The sequence below is a fragment of the Eulemur rufifrons genome, chromosome 13 (assembly GCF_041146395.1).
Source record: "Eulemur rufifrons isolate Redbay chromosome 13, OSU_ERuf_1, whole genome shotgun sequence".
Classification (NCBI taxonomy): Eukaryota; Metazoa; Chordata; class Mammalia; order Primates; family Lemuridae; genus Eulemur; species Eulemur rufifrons.
This window is the reverse complement of record NC_090995.1, coordinates 8923091-8949531: the sequence shown is the minus strand read 5'-3', so window position 1 is coordinate 8949531 and position 26441 is coordinate 8923091. Positions and strand designations below refer to the sequence as shown.

At 35.3% G+C, this 26441-nt stretch overlaps 1 protein-coding gene across 1 annotated transcript in view; it reads left to right on the top strand.

Moving 5' to 3' along the window:
• CCSER1 (coiled-coil serine rich protein 1) overlaps nt 1-26441 on the top strand; it is a 744111-nt gene that overhangs the window by 244665 nt on the left and 473005 nt on the right. Inside the window, exon 6 of the mRNA XM_069485507.1 lies at nt 12948-13025. Within this exon, the coding sequence (XP_069341608.1) occupies nt 12948-13025 (78 nt within the window). The remainder of the gene's footprint in view (nt 1-12947; nt 13026-26441) is intronic.

Here is a 26441-nt window from a genome sequence, read left to right as displayed (position 1 = left end):
CACTGCCTGGAGGGGACATGTAACTTGCCAAAAGTCACACAATTAGTGAAGTTGCCAAGCTGAGATCTGAAACCAAACAGCCTTGAGACTCAGAAAAAAGAGTTCTACACAGTGTTCATTTGTGACAGAGAGGGGACGGCTGAATTGCAGTTGGAAAAATGAGTAGGAATGGACTAGTTAAGGGCTGCACAGCAGCAGGAAAGGAAGTGGACAGACATGGGAGGAGGGATGAGAAGCATTAAAGAGCTTTCTGGAATAAGACGAGGTTAGTGAACTCTGTGAGTCCAGTGCATGGATGCAGGGAACAAAGCAGGTTCTCATTACCGCAGCCAGATTTCTGAAAGAGAGTCTGCAGACTGTCTGAAGAATGAAGCCCTTGGATACCTGTTGAAAATACTGATTCCTAGACCGTGTCATAGACCTACTGAGTCAGAATCTCTGCACTGGCACCCCAAAATGAGCATTTTAATAGAGCGTGTCAAATAACTAACTGCTCTGCATCAGAAGTTTCAGGATCCTGTACAAGATTGTGAAGTTCAAGATGAAAAGTGTTAGGAGATGAGGCCAAGTAGGTAGATAAGGACTAGATCGTAGTAAGACTTTTGAATTATTGTCTTTCTGATCATGTCATTTCACATAACATAAAAACATTCAAAATACACAGTAAATATAAACAGAGGTTAAAAACACAGGAATAAAATAAGCAGTCCAACAGACAAAAATAAAATATTTATTGTCCAGATCTTTACTTCATTTATCGCCTAACGAAATCGTAGGAAAATACCAATTTTTACCTACTCTTTTATTGGGAATACTACATTTCTTTTCCCCAATCATTCTAGTCCATTTATTTGCTACTTGAGTAAATCCTTACCTCTGTAGGGAATCTTTTAAAAGATGTAACCAAGTTTGACATTCACTCATTCTGTTAACATGCTGATTCCGAATGACAGTAGCAAATAAGTAGATGACCTGAGGTATGTTTTAGAAAAGGAGTGTAAATAAAAGGAGAACAATTGATTGACAGGTATTTTTTCCTGTATCTACTGTGTGCACGCCTTTTTATCCTGTACTCTGAGGAATACATGTATAAGATGTGTAATACTAGCTCCATAAAGAGCTTGAAATCTAGAAAGAAAATAAGATACGAACACACACAAAAATGTAATAAAGGGTGGAACATTTTAAGAGCTCCAGAGATGTGCAGAAGATGCAGAGGTGTCCAGTAAAATGCAGAATTATTTACTGTTGAAGGCATTAGGCAAGTTTTCATGGAGAATTGGACATTTGAACTTGGTTGTAAATGATGAATGGGATCTTGGTATTAAGGTTACTAGAGAAAAGTATTTTCAAATGCAAAGGTGGAGAGATCATTGTGACTAAAAGCAAGTAAGTGTGGTGAGGAGAATTGTAGTTATTAACAAAAAGATTTTCGGAAAACAGCTGATAATTGTTTGTCTTGAGAGTTGGGCTCAGGTAAATGAGGGTGATAAGAATTAAAAGAGAAGGTTGTTCCCAGTTTGAGGGACTGAATGTCTGCCTAAAGGGTGTGGAACTTATTCATGGTCCTAAGTGTAACTTTGAAATCTCTCAGCAAAGGAGGGGCATGAAGAACCATGTTTCAGAAAGATCTGATGTCCAGGTGTGAGAAGGATTAGAGAGGAGGGAGACTGAGTCAGGCTGACCTTTTAAGACACCATAGCGCAGACAAGGATTATGAAGTTTTCAATCCGGTCTGTAGTGCAGTGTAGAGATGGGAACTTGGAGAATGATGGGGTTTGCAAAGCAAGCCCTATTTAGAAATTAATCTTTTCCATGCATTTTGTGATTATTTCTTTCTAGAAAGTGATTTATTAACTTTGCCAATTTCTGTGATATAAATGATCTTTCTGTGGCTAATTTTAAGCTGTCAATGTGATGTAACTGAACTCAAATTTGGGAAATGGTGGCCGGAAAAGTTCTCTACTAGCTTAAGTCTGGCCGGTTAGAGGCCTGTGAATTAACTGACAACAGACAGACTAATAGGAGCAAAGTTTATTACACATGAGAGGACACTGAGTAGTGAGGAGCTCACTGAATAGCCAGGGGTGACAGTTTATGTAACAACTCAACAAGAAAGGGAGGCAGTTCAGAGCTTCAGTGGGAAAGCATGAAAGGTTCTATGAACTTTTTGATGCTAATGGGCAGCGGAATTTGTACTTCCCTGAGCTAAGGGTTAGTCTTCCACCAAACAAGAAGCTCCCTCAGGGAGAGGCTCAATGGCAGCCTTTCTTTTGGGAGGCTCTGCTGAAGTATAAATAATATTTTAATAGGTATTTGCTGATTGTTAAGAAGTTTTCAGTTTAAAGTAATTTTCGTACCACTTTGGTGAGCTATTAATATTAATCGCTTCAGGAGGAGATGAACTAAATACATTCAAAGGCACCCTGGCAAAGCAGCTCCTGCTTTTCACTGCATGGATCTGCTATGATCTGAATGTTTATATCCCTCCGAAATTCATCCATACATTGAAATCTAATCACCAGTGTGATTGCAGTAGGATGTGGGGCCTTTGGGAGGTGATTAGGTCATGAGGTTGGAGCCCCAGGAAGCTGCCTAGTCCTTTCCACCACATGACGAAACAGCTAGAAAGCACTATCTATAGCCAGAAAACAGGCCCACATCAGACACTGAATCTGCCAGTGCCTTGATTTTGGACTTCCCAGCCCTTCAGTACTGTGAAAAATAAATTTCGGTTGTTTAAAAGCTACCTAGTTTAGGATATTTTGTTCTAACAACCCAAATGGAGTAAGACAGAATACCTCTTCAAAATTGTTTTTTCACATGAGGAATTAAATTATTTAAAAACCAACAAAGAAACAAACAAAAATACAACAAAACTTAAAGGTACCCTTAACGATTGTGATTTGTGCAAAGTGGAAGGGATGACACCTTTGGTAATCAGGATTCAACTATTAGGACTGGAGAGATTCTGGTGACTACTACAGATTTTCTTGATAGCCCAAGGAAGTTTGGACTAGGACAAAGTAGAGGAAATGAAGTAAACTGTACATTGCCCTCCTAAGATTAGAGTGTCTACTAGAGCAAAACAAAATTTTGACAATGGGTGTAAAGTTGAAGTAAATACTATTTTATCTGCTCATTTCCTTGCATGGCTTTCATTTGTTGTAAATTGATTAGGTTGTCTTAGGTATATTTGTCACAAAATGTGCTAAACCTCTTGTCATTTTTGAGGTTTAAAAAAACCACTGTCTTTCCTACCTCCCTAATAATTCTTGGCTTGAAGCTCATGCCATCAAACTATACTACTGACTACCTTCTTCAGTGCAGTGTTCATCAGAACCCCAGTACACTTCTCTCCATCCTTTGAAGATCGTAGATCCTTACTCATTTGCTTTTGAAATAGTCCTTATTACTACAAGATTATCCTTGCCTCACCTTGGATCTCAGTATTTTCAACTCCTGTTTTTCCTAAGATCTAGCTGTTGATCCTGTCTCAGCCAGTACATCCAAGTGCTGGTATATCTGCAGTCTGTCTCTACTATCATGTCCACTTGGAATTTCAAACTTAACTTGAACAAACTGGATTAATGATTTTCACTCCAGTTATATTCCTTCTGCAGTCTTCCCTATCCCATTAAATCCCTAATCTGTTTGTTTGCCCAGGCAACACCTTGGAAATCATCTTTGACTTCACTTTTCTTATGTAACGCATCTTCAAACCATCAGAAAATTCTGCGATTTCTGTCTTAAAAATATATACAGTATTCAACCAATTTTTAGTACCTTCACTGCTAAGAATTTTGTCCAAACAACTATCTCTCAACATGTTATAATCACCTTCTAAGTTGTCTTTTAGCTTCCATACTTGCCCTTCTGCAGTCTCTTTTTATTAACATAGCCTTTGCTGTATTTTATTCGTTACAACTGAGTTATAAAATCCAGCCCACTCTGAAGAGGATGGGATTACAGAAGAGTGCAAATACAAGTGTAACAGAGGGAATGGCCTGGAAAAAAAGCAGCAAAAGATGTTTTCTGTCTCTTTATAACTTCCCCCCCTTTTTTTGGAATTGAGGCCTATAATCCCTGCCTGGGGCAGGTGGTCCGGAGGGGCAGGGGAATGTCTTTTGTTCTCTGTGTTACAGGAGGTGGCTCAACTGAACTGTGGCTCCATTGGATATGATGAGTGGGCCTCCCAGGTAGGCAGAGGTCGCAGGCTTTGTCTTCAGCAGAGTTGGGACAATTAGAATCCTTAATGACAGTAGCCTAGAACTGAGGACCCTCCCTTTAAAAACTCTACATTTCTGCTTATTATAGAAATTTGGATTTGGAGATTATAGTCTGCCATTTTCCTCCTTTGCTGGCAAAGTAATAAACTTCTCTTTACTTCTCCTCAAACCATTTGTTCGTGTTCTTGCGATGTGGCTTTGAGGACAAGTGCTGAGCTTTTGGTAACACCAGGAGCCAGAGAACACCAGTAACATCCTAGAAGCTGCCTACCTCAGGAAACTTAGCTATTTGTAATTACTAGTCCTGACTGTCAGAATTTAAAGCTAAAAGCTTACTTGCAGTCTGTAGCAGACAGAACACAGCTGTCTTTCAGTTTAAAAGCTGCCAATATTATCCTACCTTTCAACACTAAAACAGCCCAAGAATGGAAAGACACTCTTTCCTTCTAGTTCAGTACTATATCAGCCAAACCTGTTCATGAAAAAATAGATCTATGTATGTAGTTCAAGGTCAACCAGCTGTACTTTGTACCTACAGAGGCCTTGGTCTCTGTGTTTTAGCTCAGGCTACCCCTGGTGTTTGTCTATTCTGAGGTTGTTAGGACCCAGAGGCTTTGCTGAGGCCAGTTCATCCCACAAGCCATCACTTCAGTCTCACTAGAGCAAGTAAAAATAGCTCCTTTCCTGAGGGAAAAGCCTTGCTAAGCTGCAGACAACCTTCCAGGTTAAGCCCTCTTAAGATCTGAGGCTTTCTCAGACCTTAGTAGTAAAAAGCCAGCTGCACAGCTGCTGAGCAGAACACATGTTCTCTGCATGTGATTCTGCCAGCAAAAGAAAGAGGAATGAGGCTTAACCAAGCACACCGAGTTCATCCATCCCAAATTTATCAGCAAGAAAAGTGATCCTTTCTTTGCTAGGGAGAGAAGCTGCAAGTGTCACAAGAGTAGAGCTGCTTCTACATAGAAGGAAGCACCAGGGATGAGGAATAAGGGTCCCTATCAAACCTCAAAATCTTCTAAATATTTTCTTTGTTTTATAATTTTATGATTTTTTTTAATATGTAAAAAAAATTTTAACATAGTCACATGTGTCAATCTTTGACTTTATGATTTATTTATGTTTATGTTTACAAGCCCCTCCATTCTATAATAACTGATAGGTAATGTTTACTTATATGTTCTTCAAGTGCTTATTGTGGGTTGATTTTATAGTTAGCGCTTTAATCCATTTAGAGTTTGTTTTAATGCAATTTAAGCATCTGGTATTTTTCCCCCTAATAATTAACCCATTGGCAAATCATAGCCTATTAAATAACCTGGTATTTAACCTGATATTTCTCTTTGCCTTTTGAAGGCACAATAAACTCTCAAATTTCTCAGGTGGTAGTAAAAATTAATATTTTAGACTTGAGGGGAAATTGATAATATATGTGAATTTATTCAGTTATGTGCATAGTGTTTAACTGAGACTTTATAACTCTATGAATGTGTTTAAAGAAATAATCACATACCTGTTTTAAGAATGTCATCATGGCATTAATTATACCAAAAAATATAGAAATACAAAAATGTCTAAAATTAGGGGCCTGGCAGGATGAAAAGATTATACTTATATGATGGAATTTTATGCATTCATCATAATGTGAACTGAAGGAGTGTATTTGATGTGAGAAAAATTCTGAGAATATAGTTAGGTGCAAAATTCAGGTACAATGTAGTAGATGGCAGAACAGAGAAATTTTCCTGGAAATAGGTGTTGTACCTTTTGAATTTTAGACTATATGAGTGTGTTATTTAGTCAAAAGTAAATAAAAATATATACTAAATTAAAAAAGTAGTAAATATACTTTTATATCCAGGCATTTTTGTGATAGAATATCATGATGCTCCTAATTCAAAAATACATAATCTGAGTCTTCAAGAATTTAGAAATTAATTTAAAAAATTATTGTCTTGCTATCATATAAATACTGCTAACTTCTCAGCCTAGAATAAAGTAGTAGCATGATCGTCTACTTTTGTCAGCCAATTCTAAATTTTTGGTTTTATAATTGGCAACTTCTCAACCATAGTGCTTATTCCTATATAATCATATGCTGTATAATGACATATGACTGTGTTAGAAAGAATGCTTAAATCGTAGGCCTACTGTTTATTGAAAATTATTTGGCCATGTAGAGCTGGATTATCAGTATGTCAAATATTTCCTTAGGACTTGGTTTCTTTCTCTGTTTCCTGGATTGGCCATGTGTTGGATTTACTCCGAGGGCTGTTGCATCTACTCTGCAGCAGCGTTAGCTGAATGAGAGCATCCCTTTCTCAGCATTCCAAAGCAATTCCCAGATTGAGCTTCATTTAAATAATTAGGCTCTTGTGTCTGTTTCTTTTTTTTTTCCTTCTTGTAAGAAAGGTTGACTAGGTCTCGATTATATGCTCACACCTATTTCGAGGGTATTGGACAAGCACTGCTCAAAACAAGTAGATTGACAGTTGAGAAATCACTCCCCAAAGAAAACAAAAATGTTATTAACACAGTAAAATGAATTGGATACTAGGAAAGCAAAAACAGCAGATATAAACATTAAGAAGGTGCTATAAAGAACAAAGGTTGCATTTTCATTTGGAGAAAACAGGACCAGTAAAAGATGGGACCCCACCCAAAGTACAAAGAGCTTGTCGTGATTTAGAGATTGAACTCAATTTCCTATGGCTCTCATTTTGATTTACTGCTAAAACAGCAAAGTAGGCATGAGGTATACACCACTTAAGGAATAAACTGAGTAGAATCAGCTCGCCCCTCGCTCCCCTTTTTCCTCACAGAAGCACGTTTGAAATTCAGTGGTCAGCACCATGGGGTGTTCTGCTCTGTAATGTGGTTTCTGAGTGGTTCTCTTCATCAAAAGGGAAGAGCTCAAATAGGTTACCACCCTGAGTAATTGTGCCAAGTTCAGTTTCTGTTATTAGTTAATATGGCCAATATCTGACAAAGCTCAGCCAATTACTCATTTAACTATTTGCAGTCATCCCCACAAAACCTTCTCATCCCTATGTGAATTGATATAATTTAATCCCTGATGTTTCAGTCAGTAATAGTGGTCTGTATAATACCGTATTTTTCCTGTACCTTTTCTGTGTTTAGATACACAGATACTTACCACTGTGTTACAATTGCCTATGAAGCGGTCCCCACCATTTTTGGCACCAGGAGCCGGTTTCATGGAAGACAATTTTTCCATAGACCGGGGAGTTGGGGTGGGGGGGATGGTTTTAGGATGATTCTAGTGCATTACATTTATTCACAGTCAAAGCTCTCTGCTAATGATAACCTGTATTTGCAGCCGCTCCCTAGCACTAGCATCACTGCCTCAGCTGCTCCTCAGGTCATCAGGCATTAGATTCTCATAAGGAGTGTGCAACCTAGATCCCTCACACGCGCAGTTTACAGTAGGGTTCGCACTCCTATGAGAATCTAATGCCGCCACTAATCCGACAGGAGGCGGAGCTTCCTTAGCTCACCTGCCACTCACCTCCTGCTGTGCAGCCCAGTTCCTAACAGGCCAAGGACCACTACTGGTCCCCACCCGGGGTTTGGGGACCACAGGCCTACAGTATTCAATAATGTAGCATGCTGTACAGATTTGCAGCCTAAGAGCAATAGGCTATACCATGTAATCTAGGTAAGTAGTAGGCTATACCATCTAGATTTGTGTACGTACACTCTATGATGTTTGCACAATGATGAAAGCATGTACCCGTACATTTCTCAGAACATATTTTCATCTTTAAGTGACACACGGAAGTTGCTGGGCCAACAGCAAGGCTAACCATGCTTTATCAGCAGGATGAATCATGGCAAAACTTAAAATCTAAGGGTAGAGAACTCTACTCTTTACTCAGTACTTGTTGAATGGCTGAATAAATAAATGACCGAATTTTCACAGAAAATTGGAATATCTAAAAAAAGGAAAACATTTTAATGAAAAATAGCCCATCAAAATTATCTTATGTACTTTCTCAATAATAATACCACTGATTATCAAAGCAGCAATACACTATAACATTTTCTACATAATTTTAGAACTATGAGAATACATCCTCAAATTAGAGTTAACACATTTAGGTGAGCATTTAATTTTATTATACCTAGAGAATCATTATTAAATTTACCATAGTGGCTTAAAAATTTTAAATATTTCACTTACACTTAAATCTTTTTATGTACTCAAAATATTTGAGCCCAGCTGATCATGTTTCACTTCAAGAAATCCTTGTAAATAAACTTTAATCCCATAGACCAGATCCATTAATTATGCTTTCAGGGGAGGTATAATTAATGGGTCTGTACTATGGAATTATGGCATTCAGTAAATATTAATAGTGCAGACTTTTTCTGCCAAGCACCTTAGCAGTACCCAAACAAATAGATCATTTTATATGGCTGAAGCTTTCCTTCACCGTTCCCATATGGAACATGAAAAGCATGCAAAACAATTTAACGTCAGCTTTTCAGTGAGATCTTCATAAAAGATTAAAGATTCCTTGGTGGAGAGGTTATGCATCCTAATAAAATGGTCTGTCAAAATTTATTTGTATGAAAGTTTTAAAAGTCCGGTTACAAGGTTAGAAGCTATGAGTAAAATGATTATATGTGTTATAATCATGAATATTCCTGGTTATATTGCTCATGAAGAATATTTTTTAAATAAACTTTTTTATTTTCGAATAGTTTCAGATTTACAGGAAAGTTGTAGAGATAGTACAGACACCTCCTGTATATCCTGTACTTAGTTTCTCCCAATGTTATCATCCAAACCTCAGCAGAGTACATTTGTCACAACTTAAGAAACCAACATTGGTACATTATTATTAACTAACCTGGGAAATGTATTCAGATTTCACCAGTTTTTTTTCTAATGCCCTTTTTGTTATTTCAGGATCACATCCAGGATACTTCATTATAATTGCTCATCTTGTCATCCTAGCATGTGGTCTGTGAAAGTTTCTCAGACTTTCCTTTTCCTTCATAGCTTTGAGAGTATTAGGGAGAACTGGTCAGATTTTTTGCAGAATGTCCCTCAATTTGAGTTTGTCTGATGTTTTTCTCATGATCAGGCTGTGGTTATTGATTTTGGGGAGGAAGACCATAGACATGAAGTACCCCTGTCATCACTTTATATCCAGGGTACATGCTGTCCACGTGATGTTAACCTTGATCACTTGGCTGAGGTCGTGTTTGCCACGTTTCTCTTCTGCTGTCAAGATAACGTTTTCCCCTTTTCATGCTTTACTTTTTGGAGGCAAATCACTAAATGTAGCCTGAGAGTAGAGATGAGGTGTTAAGTTTTATCTCTTGAAGAGAGGGAGTATCTACACAAATTATTTGAAGTCTTTCTGTAAAAGGATTTGTCTCTTCTGCCCAATATTTATTTGTGTGATCATTTTTAAAAAATACTTTGAGTTTTTCTTTAATGCCACATTATTTGGTTTGTTGCTCAAATTGTTCCAGCTTTGGCATGTGCAAGCTCTTTCATGTTAACGTCTTTGTATCTTTGGTGTACCCCCATCCTTTTGTTTTCTGAGCACTTCCTTCATTTCTGGCTCCAGGATCAGCTTGGATATCTTGTACATTTCTTGCCCCATCCTGACTTGGAGTCAGTCATTTCTCTAAGGGCCCCTAGTACCTTTGTTAGCAAAAAACCAAGATCTAGGAGCTGGATATTAATAAAGAATATTTTATTGAATAAATGAACACATTTTCTCTAGAACCAGAGGGAAAAACATACTATGGTTTATATAATATTCATAAACTATTTCTAATATTTGTAAAAATACTGTCTCATTCATGGATTAAGAAGTAACTCTAATTTATGAATTAAGAATATTTCAAAACTTAATTTTAGTTTCAAATTTTATGCTATTATGCAAATGGCTGACTTGGAAATTATACACACAGGACATTGATGGTGTCAACTGACAGATCATTTATAAATTAATTGAGAGTTCCTCATTTCTGCATGTCAAAAGGAAAAACAGAATACTATGTTTCTCATGCTATTAAAATAAGCACAAATTTATATTTATCAATAGTAAGTATAATAGTAGGAGGTTAAGAGAAGATGTGATACTCAAAATGTCAATGCTCTTTTCTGATTTAGTATTATCTCTTACCTTTGAAGTGTCCTGCTATTTTAGTGGCAGTGTGATGAACGTCAAAGCCCTCTACTGTGCACTTTGCCCATTGTCAGTTAAGCAGGTCTTTTATTGTGAACCAACCATTTCCAAAGTCTCTGAAATGTATCAAACTCAGACGAATCCATAATTCTAACAAAACATTTTATGAAGAAAAATATGGAGTAACATATAGAGTTAACTTTTAAAAACATCAAATGCAACTTATGAAGTTTTTTTTATTAATTGGTATTTAGATATACAGTTGTGTCACTATTGCTACAGTTGAATGAAAGGGTAAATGGATTAAAATATGAAATACAGATAAGACCTATTTCCAAAGGGTTTATAGTAATATTTTGTCTCAAAGAATAAACAAAATGGGATGACACGTAAATTGCAAATCACTGAAAAGCAAATGAGAGAACAATAAGATAAAAATGAAGATACTTTTATTTAATTTTTTGCTATGTATTTCTCAACTTGATAATTAAGTGCCGTTCATCAGATATTGTCATATAAGATTGATTTGTTTTTTAAAAACATTTGTCTCAAGATTTCCTAAGAGCAATAGAATTAAAGTGTCACACTACAAGATGGATTTGAAGGTTAAAGGTAGGACATGCTTTTCCCTAAGAATGACATTGAAAGAATCAGTGTTATGTGACTCAAAGTTTGAATCTGCTTTCTACAGTCCTTTGAATTACATTTATTTCTGGGAAGTTGTAGAACACCTCGCCTTTAAAGAAGTTTACCATGAATCTTAATTTTGAGTTTAGGTTCTTATGGAAGTTATAAACCTTCACTGGCAAGAATATGATCCATGCTTTTAAATTTTCACAACCAAATGTCACTTCTGTCTTCTCAATATGTAATTTTAAGGGCATGATACTTTATAATAAGCTATGCCGACTATCAGTACTATAGACAAATATAAGATAATCCAACCATTCTCTTACTTTCTTGAATTCTCATGAGAAATCTAACATTGAGAGAAGCTTGAATCTTTTTTTCTGTGATATTTTACTCTCTGCATTAAAGTTTCACTCATTTCTTATGTTAGAATCCTGTAGTAAATTAGTTTGTAAGACAAGCTAGTTTCTCTGTTAAATAATCAGATAGTGAGTCAGCAATTCATATTTTCTGGTTTTGATAAAACAAATGGCCTAGAACTCTGGATAAATTTAGAAATTGAATTCAGTAACTAATTCACCTCAATTATCTGGTGCATATATTTTCCTGCTTCCTTTAAGAGATTATTGTTCAGTTTTTGCTTCATTTCCTCCTTTAGGCATTTTAACTCAATGTGTACATACAGCCTTATATCAGTGTCTAAAATAGGTGTGGTACATGTTATATGAAAAGTATACTGAATAGCTTTAGTTTCCATGTTTATATTTCTCATCCTTGGTTTTTGGATTAAACTGTCAGTAGTAGTCCCATCTCAATGGATATTTAAAATGTATCCAGCTTATTGTACACTGAATAAAATGAATTGAAAATAATCTTTGAGTAGAAAGAGACTTTAAGAATGTGTAGCAGTTGTAGCATCTATTCTTGGAATGTGTTCTTCTATTGGAACTTGAGTCAAGTAAGCCAAACTTGTCTAATTATTCCCTTAATCAAGATAAAAATTAATTCTTTTGCTTTAATCTTTATTGCAGAATTTTCTGTATTTGTGTGCATGCATATTTGGAAAACAAGCTGAAAACTGTAGGTGTGCATCCTTTTCAGTGTTCTATTTGCTTATCTGCTTTTATGACAGAATTCCTCTGAAAGAATGGGTTAAAAATATCATAACAATCTTCTGTGCCTACCTATTGTCAACGTCTTTTTCTTGCTTTTAGAAAAGTAAATTAATGATGACCTTTTAACCCATAACTCTTTTTTCAGGCTAATCTCTTAAAAAGTTTTAATTGATGTTTTTAAAGGACTACAAGAACAGCATTAGCAACATTAAAATAATTCTCTTCTATTTATGTAAATCTTTTGTCTTTAAATTTTTTGTTGAACAGAATGTAAGAAAAGTTATAAAATATCAGGGGTTATGAATTTAGAAATTTTAAAAATTTAATGTATCTTCAATTGTGTATTAATGGCAGATGTGTTTACATAATTTAAAGAACTGGGTGCAATAATTTAAGTCTCCATAGAAGAAAGAAAATGTAATACTTGTTTGAAAATCAGTCTTAAAGACATTGAAATATCAACATAATAAATCATTATAGATATAGTTTAATTTTCAAAGAAAAGGTAAAAATATAAATTCAGCAAAACTAATGCTAATACTACCCTAACACAAAAGATGGCCATTATATTTAATAAAATGCACTTAAAGTGTACGTGGAGAGTAATAATTTGACTAATTTCCCCGATAACTATTTATTTCTATATAAGAAATGATTCATTACATAATCATGATTTGAATTTTTCTATGTCCACATTCTATTTTTTTATTCTAATAAGGAAAATATTTTGAATTAGGAAAAATAAAAATGACTATAAAAAGATGCCTTTTTAATTCAGTTTTTTTTTTTTTTTTTTTTTGCAGAGTGCAGATATGAGCCCAGCAAGCAGCACAACTTCACTTCCTGTTAGTCCTCTTACTGAAGAGCCAGTGCCTTTCAAGGTAAAATTAAGCAAACAAAAAATAATTATTTATAATAAATAGCTCAAATTAGATATTTTATGCATAGATGGTGAGGTGAACGGCTTTAAACTTTAAGGACCTGACTGCAAATGTTAAAATAATTTTCTTTTGGTTCCATTGTCACTCTCTTGCTAACTAAAGGTAAAGGTCTAGAACAAAAATTACTACTCTATGGAACAATTTTTTGCCTTACGTGTAAGAGATGGGGATTTTATTGTAATAGTTTGATTCACTTGAATTAGAGGTTCCAGATATTTTGTTTATATTAAGTTATAGGTTTAGAAAGAATCATTTATTTAGTGGTTAAATTTTTATTAGCTAGTTCAATAATTTCATGCTAGGTCACCAGTAATTAATGATGCAATCCCCACAAAATAATAGCGAAAATTAAGAATTCAAATATGGAATAATTCCCCCAAACACTTTATATTTAATAAGCATGTAAATAAGTATTTAAGTGGTACAACTACTGCCATTCTTCAGTTTGGGAGGCTTATATAGATTACAAATATGAAGAAGTTTTGTTTTGTCAGTTAAGATTAAATGTTTCTCTTTAAACTAAAACTTGTAGATCAGCTATTTTACGTTTGTACCAGGGATTTTTAGATCATTAGAATTATTATATATAAAAGCAATCCTTAAGATCATGAGGAAAAAACTTTAGAAAGTTGGGATGATGCACTTAAGTGCACCACTTTCAATATAGTTTTGTTCAAAGACAGATGAACATTTGGAGGTTTGTTATAACTTTCATGATTGGTGTATTTGATGATAAAATTGTAATTCTTTGGGGATTTTTTTCTTTTTCCTATAAGGACTATATATTATTCAACTTTGTATTGCTTACACCTAGTACAGTGGCTGGCATGGATTACCATATACATATTTGCTATGTTGTTGAAATAAAAATTATTAAAAGGCAATGAATTCCATTAAGAATATATAGTTTTGTAATTATGGACTTGTTTTGCTTAATGATAGGCAAATATTTATTAAAAGCTCATATCTATACCAGAGAATTGATAAATACTGAGCAATATTTTGATTTCATTATTTATTGAGAAATATTTCCTTTTTTATTACACAACAAAATGAGAAAATAATACTTATGCTGTCAAATTTAGTGTTACTTGATATTTCTACTTGATGGTATATGGGACAAAATTTACAGAAGCATATCTTTAACAAGACTTTAATTGAATTCTCAAAACTTCAGCAGAAACTATTTTCTCTTTTTAATATATTGATAATGACTACAGTCTTTTAAAATTAATGTATTTTTTAAAAGAGGTTATAAAAGGTCAGATATATTCAGAATATGCTGACATAAAGGTAATATAAATATAATTATTGAAGTTTCTCTGATGGGTTCTAAGAGATCACTATTGCTTTTTGGTTAATGTAAGTCAGTTTATAGGCACTTAAAACTTCCAAGTGCTTATAATATGTAATATAGACTTTCGATGGCCAATATAGTTATTTTAAGTGTCTCTTGATTTACTTCTTTTGAGAAAGGAATATTATTTACATTTTTCCAAAATAATATCATCTCGCTAGTGTTTAAAAGTACCTAAAGTTTGAAATTATGAAATAAAACTCCAGTATTTGCTTCTTTTCTTTTTAGTTTGTAAATTGTCATCATGTAAATGAATAATAGAGTACTTATTTATCTTTATATAAACACAAAATACATAGCAAGTATTTTGAGCAGTATCTTCACAGGATAGTGCATTATGACCTCAGAAATGTGTTGCAAAGTATTTAGCACATAGAAGACAGTTAAGTTTTCTTATAACCATATCCTGAAAAAAAACTGGTAATTTATATGTATCTTAAACTTTGACTAAAATATTTAATTAACAAGGGAACTAGAAAAAATGGTCGTTCTTTCTTCTTATTCCCGGTGAATGTGGCCTGCTCTTTCGTGTTTGAATATGATTAGTCTGTTTACCTTGCCTTCCTTTTCGGAAAGGTACTGATTCCAGCACTCAACCCTGTCACCATCCACTCCAGTATTAGAAGAACAAGGCCATCAGAGATAAGGGTGGGTGGCTGGCTGAGGGAGTTGATTTTTCGTTTTCTCCTGGGGAGTAATTAGGTTACTAAAACCAAAATCAACCAAGAAAATGGTTGATTTTGGGAGCTCTCAGAACTGCTGGAGGAAGATACCTTGTTTGAGGTCATGTATTTATCAAGGTGAATACCCTCCTTTAAACATTATCTTTGGAATGACATTCATATTAAGTTGATTTTAGCCATACTGTTTGAAATAATGACAAATGGTGTGTTTAAAACAAACAAATAAACAAAAAACTAGTAGGCCAGGTGTGGTGGCTTATGACTGAAATCCTAGCACTTTAGGAGGCTGAGGCAGGAAAATCAATGGCCTGAGTCCAGGAACCAGCCTGAGCAAGAGCAATACCCCTTCTCTACCAAAAAAAAAAAAAAAAAAAAAAAATTAGCCAGTCATGCTGACATGTGCCTGTAGTCTTAACTACTTGGAAGGCTGAGGCAAGAGGACTGCTAGAGGCCCGGAGTTGGAGGTTGCTGTGATGATGCCACTGCACTCTAGCTCTGGAGATAGAGCAAGACATTGTCTCAAAAAAAAAAAAAAAAATTAATAATTATTTTCCCACTAATATCTATACCTGTATTCTTGACTTGAACGTTAGATGAGAAATTCGCTATTGTTAGGAATGTATCACAATAAGAGCTATTACATTAAATATGGAAAAAAATCGGATGGCATCCTAAGGAGTATCCCAAGGCCTTTAGAGAGACAATTAAATCTTTTTTGCGACCAGATGTTTCTTTTTCTCAAAAAGGCAGTGTTTTCCAACTTTATTAGTATTGGAATTTTTCAAATTAAACAAAACCAGATCTGCACTGAAAGATAGTCTGAGCCCCAAATGCATACTCAGTTCTTTATTACCCCAATTCTACTGTTGCGTTTCCACGAAACTCGTGCTTACTGTTTAAAACCCATTGCTGTAGTGTTTTGTTTGGTTTAGCTAGTTGTTCGAAAATAAGGACATTTCCCACAAAAATCCATGCAGTCTTGTTTTAAACAATTGGGAGATCTGGGAACTCTGCACATCTCTTTTCATATAGAACTCTTTGACCAGAGACGAGCAGGGTTTCTCCATATGGACTGGGCACGGGAACTCCAGTCACCACAGGCATCACCATCTCCTACTGCACTTATGCCAGACCATCAAAGCATTTGAGTATATTCCTTCCTAGAAGATAATGCATGATGCACAATCTCCCACATATGCTACGTGTAATAAACTTACAGATTTCCTGGTCAGTCTCTTGGTACTGATAAATTTCTAGGATCCCAAATTCTTATAATTTTGCAGACTATTGTTACGGCCATGTACTTGGAAATAAAAAGAAAATGTATAGTCTTTTTGTAAAGTAGAGTATTCAGTATTACATCAAGGTGTCGCTGTGTTGTTCAGCATGGTCTGGAACTCCTGACCTCAAGCGATCGATCCTCCCATCTTTGCCTCCCAAAGTGTTAGGATTACAGGCGTGAGCCACCACACCCAGCCCCTGCAAACTTTCTGTTTAGATTTATAAATACTGCCTTTCTTGAGATTTTTCATAGCCAATCCCTGGAAGTTTTAGATACAGACTCATTTCTCCAAATTGGAAATCTTGAAAGCTGTCTGCATCATTAAAGTATTAATCATCAATACACAGGATTATTATCATATTTTATAGATAAGAAAATAGAAACTTGGAATAGTTAAGCTATTCTGACTAGAGATGCTGGCAAATGGCTTGACTGGCATTCTAACCCAGGTCTTTAAAATTCTCAAGACTGTGGTTTTAACTACTATACTACAGAGAGTCTACAGTGTTTTTATTTTAACCACGATTCTGATTGTCCATTTATCTTATATAACCGAGGAAGGGTAAAGATAGAAATAGAGGTAGAGGCAGAGGGAGAGAGTGAAGAGGAGAAGATGGAAGTGGAGGGAAGAGAGAAATGAAAAAAAAAAAAAAAAAGAAAAAATAAGAAAGCATCCCTCTATTATTAGGTTTGGCATCTATTGAGATCAAAACTCTACTGGAGTTATGTATTTCTTTCATTAACAAATATAAAAATTTGGAGCATATCTTCGCAATTCCAGAATGAACATTATCTAGGATAATAGTTAGTTTTCATTAGTGCTGGCAAAATACTTTGCCTTAGCTAGTTTAAATAGAAAGGATTTTGTTATGGAATATTTGATGGCTTACTGCAGCAGTCCCCAACCTTTTTGGCACCAGGGAATGTTTTCATGGAAGACAATTTTTCCATGGATCGAGGGGGGGTGGAGGAATGGTTTCAGAATGATTCAAGCACGTTACTTTTATTGTATACTTTATTTCTATTATTATTACATTGTAATATATAATGAAATAATTATACAACTCTCCATAGGTTGGGGGCCCCTGGCTCACAGAATTTCTTGGAAGGTCAGCAAACCATGCACAGATATATAGAGACAAACTACCAGGCAAGATTCCTGCTTGGAGGGGATAGGCTATAGTGCCACATTGAAAGCAATAAAATGTAAAAGGGATGGGGTTATGAAATTTTCAGCGTTCAGTGTAGAGAATTTAATTTAATGTACTTGTTTGCAGTAGTATACCCCCATTCTCAGGTTTGCCTGTTTCTTTAGTCCAGAGTTTACCTAATTTGCTGCTGTCTCTTCTCAAAGTGCTCATAGACATGACAAGGAACTTCTTACCTTAAAATGTTCCTTTCTTTCATTCTACTTTCTGTTTATATAGATAGGGATATATAACTTTTATATTCATTTTTAAAAAGAACTTTGAAGAATAGTTCTATGTTAAAAGCAAGCTGAATACTGCACACATGGTTATAAAACATAATAAATAGTAAATATTCAATTTTATATGAATATTGGTGAATAAATGCCTGCATCTGCTTAGCTTAACAGGACCAAATGGCATTAGTATTATGAATTTTGTTTTAAGTTTTTTTTCTTTCCTTGTCACGTAGACACTAATCATTAAGTGTTTAAGAAGATATCTTGTTAAAGAATTTGGCATTATCTCTTCTTTGAAATATGTCTGAATAAAGCCCTGGCTATGAGGGAGGTATCAGAACTTTGTTAGTAATCTTTATTGTATTATGGGAAACATACTGGAAATAACTTTTTTAATTCCATTTGGTTCATGCAAACATTGGCTGAAAGATTTAGTGAAGTTCTGCAAAAATTGGTGCATAAACTCAGATATGCAAAGAGATTCACATGTTCTAAAATTATCTTTAAGAGAAGAATATGAAGTACACATACAAAGAAGTAAGACATATCCATGAGCCACATGGTTTAATATCATTGCTTTACAGTCTTTTAGGTTACTTTTAATGCTTTAGTTAAAAATACAGAATGAGATTTATTAATATACACAAAATTCAGTTTTCAGCGAATAATTAGGTTATTAGCTACATAATTTAATACATTTTAGTTGGTAAAAACAGTTTAACTGGTTACAGCTGCTTCTAAAATAGCTTTACATTCATTTAGATTTAAATTACCTGTTGACTTGAGTAAGTAATTATAATTTTGTCCTAGCACCATGTAACATATGGTGTTTACATTCTTCTCAAAAGCTCCTTGAGGGAAAGAAGTGTACTGAAACAGCAATACAAATAGTGATTTAAGGAAGCAATGAAAAATATTTACAAAGACTAATGGCCGTTAATAGGATATTAAATAGTTTAAAGTATTTGAATCTGTCTTATTGAATGATTGATTTATGAGATTGTATTTTCGATTGTTTGCTTTGTGTTGGTGTCTTGATGTGTAATCTATTCATTTTGTGTGATGTGTTTTCTTAATAGAGGTTTTTAAAATTTATTCTTATAGAATTCATTTTATTTTTTTATTTTAATTTTAATTTCAACATATTACATGGGTACAACTGTTTAGGTTACCTATATTGTCTTTACCCTGCTAGAGTCAGAGCTTCAAGCGTGTCCATCCCCCAGATGGTGCACACTGCACCTACTAGGTGTGAATAAACCCATCTCCTCCTCCTCACTCCCACCTTCCCAAAAGCCAATAAATGTTACTACTACGTGTGCACATAAGTGTTGACCAGTTAATACCAATTTGATGGTGAGTGCATGTGGTGCTTGTTTTTCCATTCTTGTGATACTTTTAAAGCTATGTGTTCCTCTTTCTGAATAACAAAGCATTACTTTACATCTTTGTTTATATTTTAGACTTCAACTTACAAATAACCTAACAGATTTTTTAAAAATAAAAATATAGGACATAAAATCTGTTTTAAGACACTAAAAGTTATAAATCTATTCAATATGCTAGTATATGTAGGTGTGCTTTTAAAGTGTACCGTGTTCCCAGTTTTTACTCAGAAGTTATCTCTGTTTGGAGTGTTGCCCCTGCTAATCCACAAGCCTCTTTGAACACTTGCTTTTATCTAAAAGGTTAATGTATGGAGCTTTAATGTATGGAGCACTTCCAATGGGCTAGACACATTTTATTGTGCTTTACATGTTTTTCTCCAGAAAACTTTACAACAGCCCCATGAGTTAAGCTAGGGATTTTTCATCCCATTTTTTTATAAGAAGGTATGGAGACTCAAAGACGTTAACATGTCCAGGATGCTTTTAATAAATGTCAAAGCTGTACTGATTACAAAACTCATGCTTTTGACTAATATACTATGCTACTTCTCTATTAACATACATGTAGTTCTTCTTATATTGAAAAGTGAATTCTTCTGTTTTTAGTAGACTAATTTGTTACTCATTTTACCTTGGAATTTAAGAAATACTGTCTTCTGAATTCACAGAAGATGAGAGTCTTTCCTCCCTAACTTCATCTAGATTGCTTCCCGAGGCCTAGGTAAACAGGAACCTAAGTCATGTTAACAGCCTACCTTTGAATCAGCATAGGTAGGTAATAGTTACAATTTTATTTTTTAACATTTTGATGCTCTAATTTCTAAGGAGTCCTTTTCCAAACAGTGGGGTTGGTTTTCTTCCTGGGAGGTGAAAGTTTTGGAGGTTGATCTCAAGTGAGATGAACCAATATGTAAATATCATATTGCCTCCATCTCAGTCCTCCCCCTGCAGCCTCTTTTCTTCTCCAGATATAGTCACTTCCTGGGTGATTTCATAGCATCTAAAACCAATGCTTCTCAGTTATTTTATCAGTCCCAGATTCCTCTGAGTTCTAGACCTCTATATACAAATGTCTACTCATCTCCACCTGGATGGCTACTGGGTATGTCCAAATTGACAGAATCATTCAAAACTTTTGATTCTCCTGCTATTTACACCCACCTCACTGTGTTAAATCTATTTGTCTCCAAATCTCCTTCCTAATCTCAATAAATGGTTTCGTTGAACCCCTTCATTGTGTAAAAATGAAACATTTTTTTTTCCCTCAATCTTTATAAGTTCTTAGTTGGAATGTACTCCTGTAACAAAAGATAGATTAACAAGAGAAAAACAGTGCATTAACATGTACTGAGCACATGATGCGGGAGAAACTTCAACAAAAAGTAACTCAAAGCAGTGGTCTAGAACTCTGGATTATATAATATCAACGATGTAGACTAATATGATTGTAGTTGACAGGACAAAGAAATGATAAGACAAAGGAAAGAGGTTCTAGGTTTCTAAGGGCCAGAGACTATGAGAAGGTGAATAAGGTCCGGTTTGTTGGCAGATTCCTCTGTTGCCTCTCTGAGCTGATAAAAGTCTAGAGTTGTCTGCAGTAAAGGAGAATTTGTATCCTGCCTTTAGTCAGAAAAGGAGGAGGGTAGAGAGAGCTTTTCCTCCATTTGCCTTTAGCTAAAAATAATTTTATGTCAAAGAGGAATATTTTGAGGTAACATATTCTGGTTTTCTTTAGTTGCTCGGGCCAGAAATTAAAAAAAAATAGAGAAAAGAAAAAAGAAAAGAATAGAAATTCGTCCTTGATTTTCCTCATTCCTTCCCACACTCATTCCATCAGCAATTCTTTGCGCTCTGCCTTGAAAACATATAAATACATTCCAAATCTGTCCATTTCTTCCACATACACTACCATCATCATCATCTTGCACGCAGACCACTGCAGTGGTTTCTTACCCGTCTTTCTGTTTCCACTCTTGTCTCCCCTATAATCCATTTTCCTCATTGGAGCCAGAGTTGATCTTTTTAAAAAATAAATTGAACTGTGCCATAACCCTGTTTAAAATGCTTCAGTGCCTTCACATCAAACTCACGATTAAAGTGAAACAACTTGCCAAGGCCTTACATGTTCTAGCCTGTGGCAGCTTTTCCAATATTATTAACGTCTCCAGTTTCTCTCATGTCTTTTCTAGATCTGGCAGTGCTGACGTTCATGTTGTTACTTCAAATATGCTAAGTTCTCTCCCTCCTCAGGATGGTCACACTTTTTCTTTTGTCTACATTTTCCTTTCCCCAGATTGCTATGATAATATAGCTCATTCTATCACTGCCTTTACGAATCTGCAATGATATCAGCTTATCAAAGGGAAAAGACTTTCCTAACTACTGTCCTAAAATAGTTGTCATATGCAGCGGCTTTTCCTGCTTTATTTTTCTTCATGGTATTTATTATATTTTATAGAACAAAACCTTTGTAACCTGACATTTCATCGTATGCACGTGCTTACATGGGTAGGGACTTATTCATCAATATTTCTCTAGCTCATGCAACAATGACTGTAACAGAATATACATTTGCTAAAAGATACTGCTACTTCACGTTATTTTATTTTAATACATATATTTATATGTATATAATGTACACATTTGCCTAAGTGTGTATATGTGTGGCTGTCATATACAGAGGATTAAGGACTTAATAGAATTGTTTATATTAATAAAAATCATGAAACTATGCTGTTCTGTGATAATGAGTTATCTTGTCAAAACAGAATTTATTCTGTTCATAAATTTATTGTGATTCAGTCCCTGTCTTTATCCAATTTACACAGGTAACATAGAATTGGCCAGACAATTGTGTGTCATTCAAGGTACAGCCTGTTCCAGGAAAAAGAAAGTTGAGTTTTAGGTTGGTGCAACCCATTACGGTGAGGTCATTCAACATTCAGCTCAAAACGAGTCTCCTTCCTTGTATACTCATTGTTTCTCTTAACTGCTTTTTTCTGCCTTGAAATCTTGCTAGCATTTTTGGTACCTTGTTTTAGTAGAAATGGCTTTCAGCTGAAAAAAATAAAGCAAATAGAATAACAAAACCAGAAAACAAAATAACAGTGATTTAAACACTGTTAGATTTAATCTTACACATGAAATAGATCTGAAGGTAGGCAGTCCGGAGGGGTCAGGGCTGCTCCTGGAAGTTGCTGGTCACCCCGACTCCTGTTATCATTCACTCTGCTTTCTTCGTCTCCTGCTTCTGTGTCAGAGGCCACATCATAGTCTAACACTCCTAATGGCGCTCCTGCCATCACAGTGCTCCATGTATTAGCAGGGAGGAAATGGGGAAGGAAAAAAGCAAAGTACTTGCTGGCTGAACTCCTTTATATAAGGAGCCACCTTAGAAACCCCGCACACTTCTGCTTATGCCCCATTGGCCAAATCTCACTGCAGAGAGGGCTGGAAAGTGTAATGTGTTATTTGGATACATTGCTACCCCAAGCAACATCAGGGTTGTGTAACAGAGGAACAGGTAGATATCGATAAACGAATAATAGTCAAGGCCAAATATATCTCTTAGTTTTTTTTTTTATAGAACTCATTCTACTATTGCTATAGTTATTGTCATATGTTTATTTTTCCATATTTGCTTTATACCACTCCTACCCCCATACATCACATTACTGTACTTTCTGTATCTGCCTTCCCACCTAGAAGTGTCTTTTACACAATAGTCAGTCAGTAAATACTTGTTAAATTTGGATTCGAATGACTCAAACCTATTAGCTCGATTTCATTAGCTCTTTATTCTGGCAGATGCTAAAAGGCTGAAGAAGCGTTGTCTATTATATCCTCCACATTTTTACAGATACTTTGAAAACAAGAAAAATGAACGTGTTCTGTTTAATACTATACTATTACATATACATGGCCAAATTGTACACCTACATTTTAAAGAAAGCTCAACTGAGGTATCAGCAGAGTTGGAAAGGAACTATTATCAATGCAAACACAGCCTGCTATGGTTTGCATTAAATAAAATAAATGAAAAACTCGATCCTCCTACAGGAATTGTGAATAAAAGGACCATCAGTTACCTTATGTTAAAGTTAAGCACAGGGAAAAATCTAGCAATACTTTCTCCTTTGGCTAAATTATTTGTAATAAGGAATTTGTAGTTCTGAAATACTTTTGCTGTTTTACTCAAAATGTTTCCACTTTACCTAAAAACCTAGCTTTGGAAAATGTTTACTATAAAATCATTTACTTTCTTTTCAAATGCCAAACACCATCTCATGGTTTGTGTAATTTTGCAGTTATTTTCATGACCCTAACTTTTGTCTCTATATTCAACCCTTAAACAAAAAATACAAGCAACTTTTTAACATTTTTAGAAATGACTCTTGGAGAATGATATGCATGAAAATAATCAACTTAAGTTTTTAAATTGAAGTTTGCTAGTAAGAAAGTTTTTTCCAGTGTCTTAGTTTCCCAGCTCTCTATAGATTTGTGTTTTATGACATTGTATAATATATATGCTTATTAGTGACAACTTTATGTCATGTGCCAAATAGCCTCTAATTTTAATTTTGAGGTACTTGTGACACAAACGCACATTAATTCTCTTATAGTTTTCTTAGAACACTTGAAAAGATATGAAAATTTTGTTCCTAGTTCTTGTTATGGCAAATTGTGAAAATGTGAATTGCTAGAGGACAAGATCCACATACATATACTTTTTTTGTACCCATTAAAATACCTAGCAAAGTGCTTTGCATGTTTTAGATTTTTGTAAATTACTTATTGAATAAAAGTACTTCTTAAGTTTCATTAAGCACTTCTTGAAAGTACAGTAGAACATTAGGTTAAAATAATGAAATAAGGAGCCCAGAGGAGGCTTATATGTACTTTTCCCACTGATATGAATATATTATTGAAACTGAAAATAAATTTATGAAAGCTGAGATTTAACCCAGGTTAATACTTTAAGTAATTTGAGGGTAACTTTCTTTTCCTCTTTCATAATAAGAAAAAAAAGTAATTTCCCTTCCTATAAAAACATTTCCCATGGTTTCTTATTATTTCATCCCACTTTTAAAGTGGATTCAGGTAAGAGGTTGGCAAAGGACAAAATTGCAACAAATTCGTTTTGAAGATCTTAACTGGCTTTTATTTGTGATTCCAGAATCGGGCAACACCTCCTTCTATAGAGTAGAATGAATGTTCAGTGAACTGAGGAAAGGAGGTTCATTTTATAAACAGAAAAGGGCTCAGGAAAGCAGAAACAAAAAACAAAAAGCAAATTGGTTGTTTCAAAGTGACTTTCCTTGAAAAGGTTAAAGCAGAGAGGACTTCCTCAGTATGCCAGCTAAAATTGCCTTGTTCGGGATTTGGCTATCGCTTTGGGAAAAACACTCCCCAAACTGTGCTTTCCTCTAAACTCTGCAACAATCAACACCGGAGAGGACTTCTGTGACCAAACGTGGGGTTTTTCGCCACACATCAAGCAGCAGACACCAGCTGGGTGTCCTCTAATTCATTTCTGACACTGTCTACCTGGAGATACTGTCAGATCCTACAGAATGTGGTGGGCTCAGTCCCTGAGATCGCCCCCCGTCCAGACATCAGCTGCAAGTCCAGGCCTCTGGAGGTTCTGACTGACAGGCTTCAAGTTGGGGTTCCCACTATCCCCTACCTCTTTGGGTTCTATTAATTTGCTGGAGCAGCTTTCAGAACTCAGGGAAACATGTTTACTGATTTATGATAACACAAATTACAAAGGATACAAGTGAAGTGATACATAGGGCAAGGTATTGGGGAAGGGGCACGGAGCTTCCTTGCCCTCCCTGGGCACCTAACCCTCCAGGAATCTCGTGTTCAGCTATCTGGAAGCTCTCCAAACCCCATCCTCTTGGGGTTTTATGGAGTCTTCATTCCCTAGGCATAATTGACAAGTGTGTGTAAATCTGGCTGGACACAAAGCACATGATCTAAACCCAGCAAGACAAGACTTGTCTGTTCAGATTCTTCCTGGCCTCTCTGTGTCACATTCCTTTCTCCAGGAAATGGAGCTGGCCCTTCCCGGAAATGAGGGTCTTTTGACCCACAGTCAAATTAGAGTCCTGCCTTGGGCAGGTGAAAGGAGGACAGGAGAAAGTCAGAGAGAGAGAGAGAGAGAGAGAGAGATTGATTGATTCTATCTCCTGAGGCCTGAAGCACCTCAACATTATAACAATGACTATGGGAGGTATGAAACTTTATAGGAACTGTGGTTGAAAACACTCACACATGCACACACACGTATATATAAAATAACACCACAGCTATTATCTCTCACTCTCCTGATTTCTCTAAGATAAACAACTTAGTTTCACTTTGATGATGTGGAACTTTAGCATCCATTGGGTTTGGTTTGTTGCAGCAGGTACAGGAGCTCAGTCTGAACAAACAGCCTCCTATAAATTTTATTTAGCAAGGTAATAAGGCCTTGGTTTTAAGTAGTGCTCCGGAATCTTAGACACTTAATCCATTGAACCAAGGGAGCACATAGGTGCCAGATTCCATGTGGGCAAAGGATCCACATCGAGGTGCTAGTTACAGAGCTAGCTGCAAGGGGAATTCCAGGTGCATAAGCAAGAGAACGGCAGCTGGTGCTTCTCACTGTTTTAACAGTGGTGAGCTGAGCCAGGGAGATCATTAAAGAGACTGGAGTTTTTCATTTTAAATCCCAATATTTCCTTTTACATTTAAATGTGGTTTAAAACATAAAGTAGGCAAAGCTCAAAGTGGGAAAAAGAACTGCTGAGTTGTATGGTAGTCCCTGTTTCTCACATCAAGAACCAGCCTCTTTTGCTCCTGCCTTTAAGAGGAAAAGAACTGAATTCTATTTTTGTAGTCAAAACAATAAAGTTGTGAAATGAAAAATATTATAGCAGCTTTTACCTTTGGTACGCTAATGAAGAAATTGCTTGGAAATTTAAGACATCATTTTTTAAATAAAAAACTTAAGACTTTTATATTTAGGGAAAAAATAAAGTGGTTACCATCCAAATATCCAAATACATTGGTAAGTGATAATTTCTTTGGAAATAAAATGAACAGATTGAATTCTGTAAATATATAATTTAGATAGCAGTCACGAAATTTATTGTACATATCACACTTAATTTTGTTTCTAAAATAAACAATTTAGCTTTACTATGGTGCAAAACCAAATGTGATTTTTAAGT